Source organism: Ursus arctos, unplaced genomic scaffold (genome assembly GCF_023065955.2).
Source record: "Ursus arctos isolate Adak ecotype North America unplaced genomic scaffold, UrsArc2.0 scaffold_22, whole genome shotgun sequence".
NCBI classification, from domain to species: Eukaryota; Metazoa; Chordata; class Mammalia; order Carnivora; family Ursidae; genus Ursus; species Ursus arctos.
Window position 1 is genome coordinate 50,128,923 of NW_026622897.1, and position 17,155 is coordinate 50,146,077.

The 17,155-nt window shown below is 35.2% G+C and overlaps 1 protein-coding gene across 4 annotated transcripts in view; it reads left to right on the forward strand.

Annotated features, from left to right (window-relative positions):
- Positions 1-17,155, forward strand: part of NARS2 (asparaginyl-tRNA synthetase 2, mitochondrial) — a 160,887-nt gene that overhangs the window by 89,625 nt on the left and 54,107 nt on the right. For all 4 annotated transcript variants that reach the window (XM_044390859.3, XM_026518195.4, XM_057316713.1 and 1 more), the window contains one exon: positions 5,251-5,345. In XM_044390859.3, the coding sequence (XP_044246794.1) occupies positions 5,251-5,345 (95 nt within the window). The remainder of the gene's footprint in view (positions 1-5,250; positions 5,346-17,155) is intronic.

A 17,155-nucleotide genomic window follows, 5' to 3' on the forward strand; every position in this document is an offset into this window, starting at 1 on the left:
AGTTTGAAGTTCTCTTCCAAACTTATTTCTGCTATCAGCCAAATTTGGTTCCTTGCAGTTCTAGGATTGAAGTTCCCATCTTGTTGCTGACTGTTGGCCAGTTTGCTCTCAGCTCCTAGGGACTGTCCTAAGCACCTTCGCATGTTGCCTTCTCCATCTTCAAGCCAACGACAGCTTGTTGAATCCTTCTGCTTCAAATCTCTGACTTCCTCTTCTGCAGCCAGCTGTAGAAAACATTTCTGCTTTTAAAGGGCTCCTGTGGTTAGGTTGGGAATACCCAGAAAATCTCCAAATCTTGAGGCCATCTGATTTGGAACTTCATTTTATTTTTTCATTTTTTGGATCTTTTAATAAATAAACTGTAAGGCAGGACAAATAAGTATCTATCTATTTATTTATTTATTTATTTTTGCTTATTTTTTCATCATGTTAAGTATACTCTTTAATCCCCATCCCCTGTTTCACCCATCCCCCCACCCATCTCCCCTTTAGTAACCATCAGTTTGTTCTCTATAGTTAAGAGTCTTTATTGATTTGCCCCTCTCTTTTTTTTTCTTTTCCTTTTCTTGTTTGTTTTGTTTCTTGAATTCTGTGTTTTGGTGAGATCATATGGTATTTGTCTTTCTCTGACTTATTTCACTTAGCATTATATTCTATAGCTCTATCCATGTTGTTGCCAATAGCAAGATTTCAGTCTTTTTTATGGCTGAATAATATTCTCGTATACATAGCTATATATGTATATCTCCCACGTTTTCTTTATCCATTCATCTGTCGATGAACACTTGGGCTGCTTCCAGAGTTTAACTATTGTAAATAATGCTACAGTAAACATAGGGATGCATGTATCCCTTTGAATTAGTATTTTTTTGTGTTTTGGTGGTAAATACCTGGTAGCCCAATAACTGCATCATAGGGTGGTTCTATTTTTATTTTTTTGAGTAACCTCCATACTGTTTTCCACAGTGGCTATACCAGCTTGCATTCCCAAGAGAGGGCTTCCTTTTTCTCCACATCATCACCAACACCTGTTGTTTCTTGCGTTGTTGATTTTAGCCCTTCTGACAGGTGTGAGGTGATATCTCATTGTAGTTTCGATTTGTATTTCCCTGATTAGTGATGTTGAGCATGTTTTCATGTGTCTGTTGGCCATTTGTATGTCTTCTTTGGAGAAATGTCTGTTCGTGTCTTCTGCCCACTTTTTGATCAGCTTATTCGTTTTTTGGGTGTTGAGTTGTGTAAGTCCTTTATATATTTTGGATACTAACTCTTTATTGGATACATCATTTGTAAATATCTTCTCCCATTCAGTAGGTTGCCTTTTAGTTTTGTGTTTCCTTCATTGTTCAGAAGGTTTTTATTTTGATACAGTCCCAATAGTTTATTTTTGCTTATTTCCTTTGTCTCAGGAGACATATGTAGAAAAATGGTACTACAACTGATGTCAGAGAGATTACTGCCTGTGCTCACTGATTGGAGACTTTAGTTGCAAAATCCTTCATGGCGGTACCTGGCTTAGTGGTTGATTGAATAAACCAGGGGCTGAGAATCTTGGGCACGTCTTACATATCTGCCTATCATACCCTGAATCTGCACCTACACTTGACATTAAATAACTTTGTACTCTTTGTCAATCTGTTATATGTAATGAATTCTTCTTAAAATGCCTTATTTTCGTTTGCTTTTCTTTAGTTTGTGGTGAATTTGAGTGTTTTCTCGTGCATCAGCCATTCGAATTTTCCTTTTTTACAAATCTCTTTTCATATCCCTTACCAGTTGGGGAGCAGCTTATTTTCTTTCTTGGTTTCTTGTTAGGAGGTCCTTATTTGTCCTGTCCATTAATCACTTGTCAATTTTAGATGCTGAAAATACCTTATTTTTTTTAAGACTTTATTTTTTTATATTTATTTTTTTAAAGATTTTATTTATTTATTTGACAGAGATAGAGACAGCCAACGAGAGAGGGAACACAAGCAGGGGGAGTGGGAGAGGAAGAAGCAGGCTCATAGCAGAGGAGCCTGATGTGGGGCTCGATCCCATAACGCCAGGATCATGCCCTGAGCCGAAGGCAGATGCTTAACCGCTATGCCACCCAGGTGCCCCAAGACTTTATTTTTTAATAATCTCTCCACCCAACATGGGGCTCAAACTCTCAACCCTGAGATCAAGAGCCACATTATCTCTTGATGGAGCCAGCCAGGAACAATGAAAATATTTTCTTCTTAATCTGTCATTCTTCTTCTGACTCTGCTTATATCTTACTTTATTAAATAGAAATCCTTAATTTTAATGTCAAATTTGTCCATTTTTCAATTTATCATTTGCGGTGTGGAGATCTTGTTAAAGAGATCGTACCCACTGGCAGAGTCACAAAATTGGATGCACAATCAGTATATTTTTATTCTTTCTTCATTACTAAGAAGTATTTAAGATTACAAATCTTAAATTTGCAATCCTATGTTAGTTTTTGACCCTGTCAAATCCAGTAGTTACTTGTTTATATATGCTTTTTTAAAAATTAAGGTGAAATTCATATACAATTAAACATTTTGAAGGGTACATTTTGTGGCATTTAGTGCATTTATCATGTTATACAACTACCAACTGTATCAAGTTCTGAAACATTTTCATTATCCCAGAAACAAACCCCATGCCCCATTCCCATTTCTCCTATGTCCTCCAGACCCATGGCTCTCACCCAGTCAGTCTCTATGGATTTACATCTTTTAGACATTTCATATAAATGGGATCATACAGTATGTGGCTTTTTATGTCTTACTTTGACTTAGCATAACATGTTCAAGGTTTAGCCATATCTTAATGTGTGTATAAGTACTTTATTCCATCTTGTGGCTGAATATTATTCTGTTTATATATATTACATTTTGTTTATTCATTTATCTGCTAATGGACATTTGAATTATTTTCACCTTTGGCCTTTACGAATAGTGCTCTTATGAACATGAAAGTACACATGTGTATTTGAGTACATGGCTTTAATTCTTTCAGGTATACACATAGGAGTAGAATTGGTAGGTTGTATAGTAATTCTTTGTTTATCTTTTTAAGGAACCACCAAACTGTTTTCCTAAGCATCTGCACCACTTAACATTTTTAGTTTCATTCCATTACAAAGAAAGAACTTGTATGATTTCAGTCTTTTTTAATTTATTGAGACTTGTTTTATGTCCTAGCATATGGTCTGTCCTGAACAATATTGTATGTGTACTTGAGACAATGTGCAGTCTGCTGTTGTTGAGTGGAGTCGATCATTTTTAAGTTTCCTCTCTTGATTCAGCATTTGTTTGGTTGTTAGAAACCTTTGGCTGTTTTCCAGAGTCCCCACAGTTGATTCTGACAGTTTTTACTCATTATTTTCAGCCTTTCTATGGAGGGACAGTCGTTCAGAGCTACCTATCCCACCATGTTTGCCAACACAACTCTCAGCAATTACTTTTTAAAATATTTCATAATGTCCCTTTAATATTCTGAAATAAAATGTATAGGTAATATAACTTAATTCATTCAGAAGTTTAAAAAAATCAATGCAATGCATAAATTTTAATATAAAGGAGAAATAAGAGGAAGTAATTTTTTAAAATGTAGGAATTTTAGTATGTAAGTATGTATGACATTAGAAGGCATGATGAAGTAGTGATATGTTTATGCCTATTTAAATAAGTTGAATTTAAGAGATGTAAGAGGATCAGATTTCATTTTGTACAAATGCTAATGAATGAAAGACTAAAATGTAGTCATAAAGACTAGACTTTCGTATATGCCCAAGAAATGAGAAAAATCACTTTAAGAGAAGTCAAGATAGAACACAAATATAAATTATAGACTAAAGAGGTGAAGAAAAGGAGAAACTAGAAGATCCTTATAAATGTGCGAGGCCTTATTTGAACCATAATTATTTAGTAAATAGTGAGGAACTACAGAGAACATACTTTTTTATTTTGGAAATCCTAACACTGGTCAGGTCAAATATTTTAGTCTTGTGTACTTAAGTCCTTGGAAACAATATCCTTTCAGTGAATATGGAATTCAAAGATGGATTTTTTAAAAAGCAGTGATAGGATTTAGGACCAGTATCAAAGTAAGTTTGAAAAATAGCAGGCAATTACAAAATAAATGAATGATTTCAGTTGGTAGTTTTTACACTAGATTTCTCATTCATACAGATATATGCCTGTATATGATATGCAATATTTTTAGAACCAGTGGAATTAAACAAGATGCCTTCATTTCATGTGTTTCTATAATTCAGCATTTGATATTAAGTCTCTTAAAAGGAGTCTCACATTATTGTGTATTTAAAATTGGCTTTGTTGCTTTTATAGTAACTGTGCTATTACACTAAAACACTTTCAAGTAAATGCACAATTTGAAGCACAAGAGTAAAGAAATTAACTTTCTTCCATAAAAGTGGGTATAATAGTCATACTTGGATCCAGGCACTTTCTTAATTATACTATTTAAATTGTGTGTATGGGGCACCTGGGGGGCTCAGTCTGTTAAGCGTCTGCCTTCGACTTGCATATGGACCGCTCTCCCTCTGCCGCTCCCCCTGCTTATGCTCTCTGTCAAATAAATAAATAAATAATCTTTTTTAAAAAGTAAAATACATAAATTGCGTTTGACTCCCAAATAATTTTTTAAAAGCTTGTTATAAATGTTGGCTGGCCTGTTTCCTACCTGTTTCAACTGCAATAATCACCTTATCTATATTGTAAGTTTATAGAACTCTTTAAATTAGTTGCTCCCTGTATCTTTTAGAGTTCTGCTCTTCTGAGTTGTGGTAGAAATTAAATTTAATGTATGTAGAATTTGTATTTATTGAAATCTGTATTTAAAATATTAAAAATTTAATAATATGGCAATACATGTTCTAGAGGCTATTCCCTTGAGAAAGTCAAATTTCAATCATAGGTTAGAATTTTAAGAGATTACGTAATTCTTCACATTTAAAAATTTTAATTCATAATCTGGCTTGTCTCAATCAGAATCACTTTTTAGGGAGAAGTGTATCTTGTGACAAAAATATTTTATCCTTTTGTTGTATGAGCACTTTCTAAGCAGGCATTTTCTCTTTTAGGTGTGCACTGAGAACTGCCTTTATTTTCATGAAAATGACCTGTCCTCCCAAATATTTAATTGCATTGTGATTTTTAGTTGGGGCACGTATGTGAATGCGAAAGCAGAGCAAATATCTCATAGCTTTTTGTGGCTTATGTTTTTCATTTGCAGCCTTCAAGCAAAATTAAGGTGCCTGAGGAGAATTTCTTCAATGTTCCTGCTTTCTTAACTGTTTCGGGACAACTTCACCTAGAAGTGATGTCAGGGTACAGAATTCTCTTTTCTTTTTTGCTTTAATGGACTACTGATTATGGGTTGGGTGGGAGTGAAATAATGCTTTCTTTCCCAATGCTAAAACCTAAAAATTGAAATTAGTGTTTACAATTAGTCCACTTGAATTCACCCAAGGTACATTTAGATTTGACAGTAACCAAGTTTCTTCCTAAAATCACATTACTCTAGACTTTTGGGTTTAGTGAAAAATGTAACACTGGAAAGATGAACTTGTGATTTTTTTTTTTTTTTTTGCTAATCTTTTTCTTTTTTTCAAAAATCTCAATGTAATCAAAATTTAAGTGTAATTAATCATGTTTATGAAAGTAAAGGCAGTTATAGTTCACATCTGAACCAGGTATTAGCCCCTTGGATTAAAAAAAAGAAAAAGGTACCTGGAACAGATGGAAGAAAAAATTTTTTAAATAATTGGTGTAAATAAAGAAAATTAACTCACAGAATCATCAGGAGCGACATATAACAAATTAGAAAGTCTTTGAAGTCAGATCACTTGGTCTTGAAAATATCATATACTTAGATTCTTTTCTGATTCATCTTTGAGACAAAAAGTGTTAGTTGATAATTCCAATAACAAGATAATTGACAATATTATCAGAATACTGTGCAAAAAAACTTATCATTGTAATAGCTCTGTGAGACTAGGATTTGCAGAGTGGTGGGTGGAAGAGGTCATGTCAGGTATGTCATGGAAAGTTCCTTATGCCTTTCAAAGCATAATTTTAAGAAATTAAAATCATGACTCATACAAGTATGAAGTGAACATGTATCAAATATTTTATTCAATTCATTAATTACTAAGGGAACAAGTAAAATAGTAACACTAGTTCAGAGAGCATTTGAAGAGCTGTGTATTCATAGACAATTTAATAAAGGAATTTTAGAATAAGATTGCTAGGTTAGTTACAAACTGGTTAATGTCCTACAGACCAATAAACCTTAACCTTTGGAATTTTCTCTTCTACCTGACAAAAATGATTTGCAACTCTGCTAGACAGAAATCTACAAGTTAACATGTAACTTTACTTAATCTGGGATATTTAATTTAGTAGTAAATAGAATAATGGATCAAAATACATTCTCATAAGTAATTAACCTTTGAATGAGTCCATGTCCCCATATTCCGTTGAAAGGGCACACTGTCTACCTTTTGGCCTTATATCCAAGTTTTAGATAATCTTTCTTAAATTTTTGCTATTCATTTTTTAATGTATAAGTACCTTCCCCTCAGAAGTGTCATAATATGTGAAAGGTGTAAATGTACCAAGTATTTGCCATCATAATACCACTGGTGGATTAAATTGTTCCTTCTTTCCCAGTGTAGCGCACTGAACCACAGAACACAGTGTACAGTGAAACTTGACAGAAGATTAAATTGGCAGAATATGAGGTTCTGTATTTTTTTAATGTGTTTTGAAGTATTTCTAATAATGTCAGTCAAATGTGTCTAGTTGAATATGCATAGTTCTAGGATTATTAATATGCAGTACCTCATGTTTCAGATTAATGCCTGATTTAATCTACAATAAGGAATTGTTAGTCTTCCCTCAGCCTTTTCTTAGTTTTATTTAACAGACTTTCAAAATGGAGTAAATGTTAAATTTAGAAGTTTAACATTTTCCAAAAGGATATCTATGTTGGTTTAGTGGCTTTATGGCTCCATTTTAAAGTTTAATTTGGTAGTTATTGTTATTTTTAATAAACTTTCTATTTTTGAATAATTTTAAATATATAAAAGTTGCAAAGACAGTGCAGACTTTTTATATACACCTCTTGCCCAGTTTCCCCCATTGTAAATATCCTACATTGCCATGGTACATTTTGTCAAAACTAAGAACCCATTATTAGTACATTACTGTTAACTACATTCCAGACTTTATTTGGATTTCACGTTTTCCACCAGTGCCTTTTTTCTTCTTCTAGGGTCCAGTTCAGGGTACCACGTTACTTTTAGTTGTCATGTTTCCTCCAGTCTCTTCTAGTCTGTAACAATTTCTCAGTGTTCCCTTGTTTTTCATGGCTTGTAGAATGTATCCCAACCTCAATTTGTCTGATGTTTTTCTTATGTTTCAACTGGAGTCATATGGGTTTTTGGAAAGAATACCATAGAGGTAAAGTGCTCTCACCGTCATCAGGGGGTATGTGATACCCATATGGTGACATTGACCTTTATTACTTGGATTAGATAGTGTTAGCTGATTTTCTCCACTGAAAATGTACTATTTTTCCCTTTCTTTGTCCTTTGGAAGTAAGTCAGTGGGTCTAGCCCACCCTCATTGGAGGTGGGGATGAGGGGTTGGGAAGTGCGAGATGGAATTAAGCATCACCTCCTGGAGGGGAGAGTATTTGGAATTCTTCTATATGGAAGATTTGTTGTCTCTTCATCCTTACTTATTTTTGTAATCATTTATATCAGGATGAACTCATATATTTATTTTATAGGTTGGGTTATACTCTGGTTCTGTGTTATATATTTTGTTGCTCCAACTGTTTTAGTTTTAGTTATTGGGAACTCATTCAGATTGACTCTTGCAGTATCCTTTTGACATGCCCTTATCCTTTTGTTTTTTGAGTACTTCCTTATTCTCTGGTATGTGAGATAGCCCATATTTATTTATTTATTTTATATATTTATTTTTTATGATCAGTGAACCTACACCGACACATATTAATACTCAAAGTTCATAGTTTACATTAGGGTTCACTTTTGGTGATCTACGTTCTGTAGTTTTGGATGACTGCATAAAAATGACACATGTCCACCATTATAGTATCACATAGAATAGCTTCACTGCCCTAAAAATCCTTTGTTCCTCCTGTTCATCACTCCCTCCCTCTTAAACCCTAGCAAACACTGATCTTTTTACAGTCTCCAGAGTTTTGCCTTCTTCAGAATGTCATATAGTTGGAATAGCATAGTATGTAGCCTTTTCAGATTGGCTTCTTCCACTTAATGTAATACACATTTAAGGTTCCACCATGTCTTTTCATGGCCTGGTAGCTCATTTCTGAATAATATTCCATTATCTGGATGTACCACAGTTTATCCATTCACCTACTGAGGGACGCCTTGGTTGCTTACAAGTTTTGGCAGTTATCCTAGGCCTGTTTTTTATTTTCCCTACCCTGGCCCTTGAAGCAGCCATTTCTCCAAAGAGACTTGGTTGCTTATATTGGAAAATGTTATTTAGAAACCAAGGTTCAGTCACTGGGTTTCTTGCCACTGTTAGGGGATTATTGCTTCTAAGCCCTCTGGGCAGACAGAGCTATAAATACATTTTTTTTAAGTAAGAGAAAGCTAAGTGGTTTTATTACATTCTGCCTATAGATATAATTTATAAGTGACATGTTTATTCTGAGAGAATTGGAAATATACTTAATTGCAAAGCCTACATTCAGAAATGTCATATAATAAAATTTTCCATTTCTTGTCAGAGCCAGAATTGGAGGAAGGTTCTACCTAATGTATCTGAAAGAGTTTTTGATGATTATTTTCTTTTCTCGTTCATTGTGTTTTGTTTGTTGTGTGTGTGTTTGCTTTTTGCTTTTGGTGCTTTTTAATAGGTGTTTTTTCCTTATTATGTATTTTTTTAGTAAGGTATGAAGGAAGCATATTTCAGCATAAAACATGCTTTCCTCTTGAACATTGCTGTTGGAGATGTAAATTGGTACAGCCTTTCTAGAGAAATACCTTTTACCAAGAATTTCATTTCTAGGAATTTTTCTTACGGGAATGATCTAACAATTCTGTAAAGGTGTAAAAACAGAAATGTTGAAAGCAACTTTGTTTATACTACGGAAAAAGTAGTAACAATCTAAATGTCTATTTAGGAAGATTGATTAACCCTCAGTATAACAAGAAAATAGTCATCACCATTTACCATCTAGGGGTAATGGACCTTATTTTTAATAAATATCTTTAAGCCATCTTATGAATAATTCGCAGAAGTAAAAATAAGGGGTTAGTGAAAATCACCTTCATTAGAATTTTAATGAGAATGTAAACATAGCAAACCCAAATTTTTAAAAACTGCTTTGTTGAGAGATTTATTTATTTATTTACCATAAAATTCACCAATTTAAAGTATACAGGTCAGTGGGTTTTAGTATATTTTCACGGTTCAAATATCACTATAATCTAATTTAAGAATATTTTTATCAGGGGCACCTGGGTGACTCAGTTAGTTAGGCATCTGCCTTCGGCTCAGGTCATGATCCCAGGGTCCTGGGATTGAACCGGAATCTGGCTCCCTTCTCAGCCGGGAGTCTGCTTCTCCCTCTGCCCCTCCCGTAGCTTGTTTTCTCTCCCTCTCTCTCTCTCCAAATAAAATCTTTTTTTAAAAAAATATTTTTATCACCCAAAAAGAAACTTTTTCCCATTAGCAGTCACTCCCCATCCTCCCTCCCCCTCTAGGCAACCACTTATCTACTTTATGTCTCTATGAATTTGCCCATTGTGGGTATTTCATATAAATGGAATGTGCAGTGTATCATTTTGTATTCTACTTCGCATAACATTTTCAATGTCTGTCCATGTTGTAGCATGTGTCATTATTTCATTTGATTTTATTGCCGAATAACATTACATGTGTGAGTATAACACATTTGTTTATCCATTCAGCAGGTAATAATGGACATTTGGGTTGTTTCTACTTTTTGGCTATTATAATGTTACTATGAATATTTGAGTACAAGTATTTGTGTGAACATGTTTACATTTCTTTTGGGTACGTACTTAGGAATGGAACCTATGGGTCACATGATAATTTTAATTCTGTGAGGAATTGCAGGCTATTTTCCATAGTGCCTGTACCATTTTACAGCAATCTCACCAACAATGTATAAAGGTTCCAATTTCTCCACATTCTGGTCACCAAGTATTACGTGTCTTTTTCATTGTGCCATTTCAGTGAGTTTATTTTTTTTTTTTAAAGATTTTTATTTATTTGACAGAGAGAGACACAGCGAGAGAGGGAACACAAGTAGGGGGAGTGGGAGAGGGAGAAGCAGGCTTCCTGCTGAGCAGGGAGCCCAACGTGGGGCTCGATCCCAAGACCCTGGAATCATGACCTAAGCTGAAGGCAGATGCTTAACAACTGAGCCACCCAGGCGCCCCCATTTTAGGGAGTTTAAAGTGGCATCTCATTATGGTTTTGATTTGCATTTCCCTAGTGACTGCTGATGTTGAACATCTTTTGGTGTGCCTGTTGGCCGTTTGGGGATCTTCTTTGGAGGAATGTCTATTTAAATGCTTCATTCATTTTTTGTTTAGTTGGGTCGTATTTTATTATTAGTTGTAAGAGTTCTTTATGTGTTCTGGATACAAGTCCCTTATCAGATACATGATTTACAAGTTGTTTTTCCCATTCTGTAGGTTTTTTCAGCCCTTTGAATGTAGCTGTTTATTGACTGCCATCGCATGAACCAGGAATATATCTATATTTAATATAGATTCTGGATTTCAAACACTTCTTTAGTAGTTTCTAGCTTATTATTACTTCTGGTTCTTGCACTCACATCATCAAAAAGTAATACTTTTGAGAACGTGACAGTTCATAATTTTGAAGAGAAGGTAGCCATCTTTTTTGATTTCTAATTGCAAAACATTTTTATTTTTAGATTTGTAAACGCCAATGATCAAATCACTTAGTTTTTTCATTACTACATGGTATTTTTTCTTCCATACACTTTTGTATACATACTTGCCTTCAGCCTTTGTTCATTTGTTACCCACATCAAATAAATTTTGGTGCACAAATGTAGATGATAAAAGAATATTGTCACATATCCTTCCAGCAGAAAGGTATGATCCGAGTTCCTGTTGCGTGGTATTGCACGATGAAGTCCTAACTGTAGAGTAACTAATTGGATAGAAATATCATATTTCCTTCTTGTCCTTAGAAATGTATTATTCACTTATCAGTTCTTGGGTTTGAGAAAATTCATTTAGGATATCGTTATCTGTAGGCTCATAGTCTGAGATTTCACTTACACCAATTTTACCATTATTATTGGAGACTAGATTGTTACTATCTGTCTCTTTGCATTCGTTTCCTGGCTTGTCTAATATTTATGAAACATCTTTATCATTTTTCTTCTCTTTGTCATTGAGAGTAAAAAATAAAAGATCTCAATTCTCAACTGTGTTCTCTGAAAACTACAAAAAGACTACAACATTCACGTGTCTGGGCTTTTCTTAGACCTTTTTGAAAGATGACACATTACTATGTATACTGCAATAAGAAAATGTAAGATGAAATAATGGTGGTGATTTCTCTCACTCTGCATCTTCCTCTTACCCACTAGGCACCCATCATTTTCTATTTTTAGTGTTTTATTATTTTTTAACTTAATTAGAAGTAATTGATGAGTAATAATGAAATAATTTCAAGGATGATGAAACAGCAAAATATTTAAATATACAGCAAAAATAAGATCACTAAACCCCATATATATTAGATTCATGAAAGGATTCAATGAGTTTTATTCTATTTGAATAAAATACTACAAATTCTCTGTCTTTTCGATAACCTCAGTAGTAGCTTGAATTATGTCCCCGAAAAGACAATTCCTGTGACTACAACCTTTTTTGAAAATAAGGCCTTAGCAGATATAATCCAATTAAGGTAGCGAATTAGTGGGCCTAAATTCAATGGCTATTTTCTTTATAAAAGAAAGAAGAAGGAGATTTGGATTCAGAGATGTGGAGGAGATAGGCACAGAAACAAGGAAGACCATGTGAAGAAGGAGGCAGAGATAGGAGTGATGCTGAGGAATGAATGCTAAGGATTGCTGAGAGCCACCAGAAACTAGGCAGAGTTCTTCCCTAGAGCCTTAGAAGGAGCATGGTGCTCCCAACACCTTGATTTCAGGCTTTTGGCATTTATGCTGTGAGAGAATAAATTTCTGTACTTTTAAGCCACCTGGTTTGTGGTAATTTGTTACGTCTACCTTGGGAAATTAATACAACCTTTAAGAAAGCATAAATCATGAGATACTAATTTTAAGAACTAGTTAAAACTGCTCAGTAACAGACTCTTAACTATAGAGAACAAACTGATGGTTACCAAGGGGAGGTGGGTGAGGGGATGTGTTAAATAGGTAGTGGAGATTAAGGAGTGCACTTGTTGCGACAAGCAGTGGGTGATATGTGCAAGTGTTGAATCAACGTATTGTACACCTGAAACTAACATAACTGGATGTTAACTATACTGGAATTAATTTTTTTTAATTCTTTGTCTTTCAAAAAACAACAACAAAAACTGTTCAACAAAGAAACTTAAAAATTGAAACTGGGTATAATGGACCCTAGCAATAAACTGAGGATGTAATTAATTATGAAGTCATCCAAGCAGTGGATTACTGTACAGCCATTAAAATTGATGATAACATGTTATAAGAAAAACAGTGGCTTTGAAACAAGAAGTAGAGCATGCCTCCAGTTTTTACTGTGTGTGTGTGTGTGTGTGTGTGTGTGTGTGTGTGTAGGAAAGAGTCTGGAAAAATACACACCAGGATTCAATTAATAAGCAGTGGCTGTCTCTACTAATTTTTATTTTCTTCTTTAAACTTGTCTTTTATTCAGATTTTAAAAACTAGCTATTCAAAAAATCAGCTGTTTCTGTGGGGGGCGGGTAATCAGCTTGGGCTTCCAGTTGATTTTATTCCAGTTTGATTAATTGTTTGCTTTGTGTTTGGTATGAGCAATCTTAAACTCATTCCCCTGGGTCATCTCATCAGTGCAGATGCTGAGCTCAGAAGCCATGAAACATTCATACTCAGGATGTACTCATCCTGTTAAGTGGCTGTGGTGAGAATGTCAACATGTGAACCTGAGCTAGACCGAAGTATCCTTTATAACTGAGTGTGACACTGTCTTCCCATCCCATCTAACTTTCTCATTCTTCATCCATTTGATGGTTATCTGAACTTTGTTAATTTATACACATTTGATTTTCTAGAGTTTTTTTATTATGGCTGTTTAGTTTGTGCTGTGCATTTTCACACACCTCAGTGTTTCTAATGCCTGCCCCTCCCTGTAGCATTAGACTGCTTTTTCATATCTCATTCCTCCAGGGCTCAACTTGACTCCTTCCTGTTTTTCTCAATAGAAATTATTTTTCTCTTTTTCTCCTCTCTTATAGTATTCACCCATCTCATGTCCTAAAGAAAAAAAGTTCCTCTTATTTTTAATGTTTAGCCAGTTCCTAGTTCTTCTCATATCTATCTCATAGATTATAAACATCCTAAATATCCGTGTCTACTAAAAAATATTAGGTATTTGATAAGTATTGTTAAACTGAATTTATAAAGCACACATTCTCATTCTTCTAAACTTTTCTGTGTAGTTTCTGCTGTAAAATTAAGTCCACAATAGAGTTAAATATGTTAATGACTATTTATACTCTATTCCATGGAAAAGATATCACCATGAGACTTTGAGATCTTTATTTCCTGAATAATGATGGTTCTTTATGCTATTCTCTTGATAGTGGGACCTTAAAACAAAGAGATTTCTTCTTTTAGTGAGGTACGTTAAAAATTAACTATTTTCATGGAAATATGAATTAGCAGACTATTGGTATAAAAGATTCAGGAACTTCACCTTACCTGTTTCTTCGTTTGTACAATATAGCTAGGGAATGAGCATTTCAGGCAAATTAAGCAGCAAGTAGAGAGGGTTTAGTAGGAATATTTAGTTTATTTGGGTACAATACAAAAAATGTGAATATTTGGATTAACCAGAGGTTGGGTGTTGCCAAATGCGATTGATGGAAATAGATAGGTACAGAAGATCATGATAGATCAAGGAGGAGTAAGGAAATAGGGGTAGTGGGTGATGATGGATAAAGTGGTGGATCTAAAGAATTGGAGGTCTTCATGAAGAATTGTGGGTGTGGAAGTGCCAGGGTCAAAAGCTGCACAAATTCAAGGTGATGGTCAAAGAATGGTGTTATGAAATCCTTATCTCCAGTGTGGAATCTCTGCTCAGCTCCCATCTGTGAGGTGCCAGCTGTCTTCTCCAGTGGCTATTGTATAAACAGCTCAACATGCTCAAACGAAATTCATCATCATTCCCTCAATCTGTTTTTTCCTTCTGAATTCCCTGTGTCAGGAAATGGCATTACCATCTTCCCAGTTTATCAAAGCAGTAGTGTGAATACCATCCCCAGGTTTTCTTTTTCCACACTCATTTCATCTTTTCACTCATTTGCATCTACTTCCCTTTGCTTCAGCTGTCCCAAACTGCTTATAAATTTCTGATAATGTACAGGTGTTCTTTGTGAATGGGGAATGCCCTTTCCCCATGTGTTTGTCTAGCTAATTCCTGCCCATTCATCTAAACTCAGCTTAAGGGACACGTGGGTGTCTGCCTTTGACTCAGGTCATGATCCCAGGGTCCTGGGATGGAGTCCCACATTGGGCTGCTTGCTCCGCCAGGAGCCTGTTTCTCCCTCTGTCTGCTTCTCCCCCTGCTTGTGCATGCGTGCGCTCTCCTTCTCTCTCTCTCTGACAAATAAATGAATAAAATCTTAAAATTTAAGAATATGAAATGAATAAAATCTTAAATTTTAATAAATCTTAAAATTTATTTAAATTATAAATAAATAAACAAACTCAGCTTAAAAATGATCTCACCCGGAATCCCCACTCCCACCCCCACATCTTGCTTGTTTAAATGCCCTTCTTCTGTATGCCCATGTTGCTTTATTCTTTCTGTTTTATAACATGGAATCACTGTTTTTTTTCTCTATAGCTTAGACTTTGAGCTTTTGGATTTAGGGACTGTTTAATTTTATGACTTTATTAATACAGAATAAAGACTTAAATACCTGTTGGAAAGGATTTATATTTATAAAAAAATTGAAGTTGTCTGTTTAGATGCTTATCTTCCCATTAGCACACAAATTCCTCAAACTGTATCTTGTTCCTCTTTGTTTTCATAGTTTCTATTACTACCATTTGCCTAATTCAGAGCTCAAAAATCAATCTCAATTTGATTAAACATTTGTTGAGAGTCAGCTGTGTGCCAAACACTAGGTTAGTTGCTGGGATACAAAGACGAACAAGACAGATACGATCCCAACCTTCATGACCCTATACAATCTAATGAACAAGATACGCATTAAATAAGAAATTCACAGTGTGGTAGCTGTTACACAGAGCCTGTCCTGAGGCAAGAACAGCATATGGCAAGGGAATTTCAACCTTGTCTAGGTTGAATTGAATTTAGAAATAACTTTATCATAGAGTAATTACATGAGAGTGCATTTTAAAATATCATTTATATTTAATGACCACTGGCTGTTACATTTAGTTTGGATTCTATTGCTTTTCTGTTCTTGGGACAACAGAAATATAGTTAATACAACTTTTCCTCCCTATTGTAGAGCATTTTATGATGTACCATCTTTTAGTTACCCCAGCACATTTTATCTGTATTTGGCTGCGGAATGTCTTTTGATACTTTTATGTCATATTTGATACATTATCCTTGAATGAATTGTATTTAGCCAAATCATGAAAAGTTAGCAAACTGTCTAGCTTTTCCGTCCTGTTCTTTTATCTACTTCCAAATACTTGGAGTCTTAAACTTTTTATGAAAAAGTTGTGATTTTGTATCCTATCTGACTTTAGGGCAACAGCCAGAATAAGAGGGATGTAGACATCATGGTCTAAAGAAATGGTTGAAGAAACTGCATAGGTTTAACATAGGAAAGACAAAGGGGAGACATGCTTTGAAATTTTCTCAGATCTATTTGTTGGGCTTTGTTGAGAGCCCTGGATGCAGATGAGTAAATCATTTTTTAAAGAACAACTTTACTGAGATGTAACTCACCATAAAATTCACCCTTTAAAATGTACAATTTGGTAGTTTTTACTATATTAACAAATTGTACAACTGTACTTAGGGCCCAGGGGTGCAAGAGCCCCTGACTCTAGGGATCCCAAACAGACCAGGTTTGGCCACTAGCTGCTGGCAAAACCCAAAGGCAGAAAGACAGGTCGTGGTGAAACAAGAAAGGAATTTATTTCAGTGAGGCCAACCCCTGGAAGATAGCGGACTACTGTCCCAATGACTGTCTCCAAAGTGCTGAAAATACTCCCAGGTTTATAATGAAGATGTGGGACAAAGGTCTGTGAGTGTGTGCAGGTGGTCAGTAAAGGTCAGGTCAGTCACTGTCTTAGGGGTCAGTCATGTGAGGGCTTGCTGATATCAGGGCAGTTGGTGCTCAAGGGGATAGTTTTGGTTCCCATTACGAGATGCTTTGTCCACTGGGTCTTTTGCCCAAGTCAAAAGATAAGCTTCATCAGTTAGAAAATAGTGGCCCAGCAGTCTGTGTCATGACAAACCTATCAGGTGGTGATGATGCTGAGGACTACTGCCCTAGAGGATGACTCTCTTGTTCCCTGTTTGGGGGGGACATCTGGCGTGCAGCCATTCTGGGGGAAGTTGGAGAGGGCTGACAGTTCCATATGCAGAATCTATCAATGAATCTCCATTTCCTCCGTCTCCAGCCTCACCGTGGTTCTGTGTGCAGGTCGTCTCCTTTCTGCTGCAGCATGCTTACTGTGTATTCTAGATAATGGCTTCCGTGCTTTCACATAGCAGTCATCACTCAACCACTGTTTTCTGTCCTCTGAAAATTGGTTGAAATCTCTTGTCCACTAAGGGTCCCGTTTCTCTTTCTTCCTTTTAACTTACCCTAGGATTGTCTCAGGAAGAAGTGAATGTAAATATCTGTGCTTTTTTTTTTTAAAGATCTAATTGTCTTTATTAAAT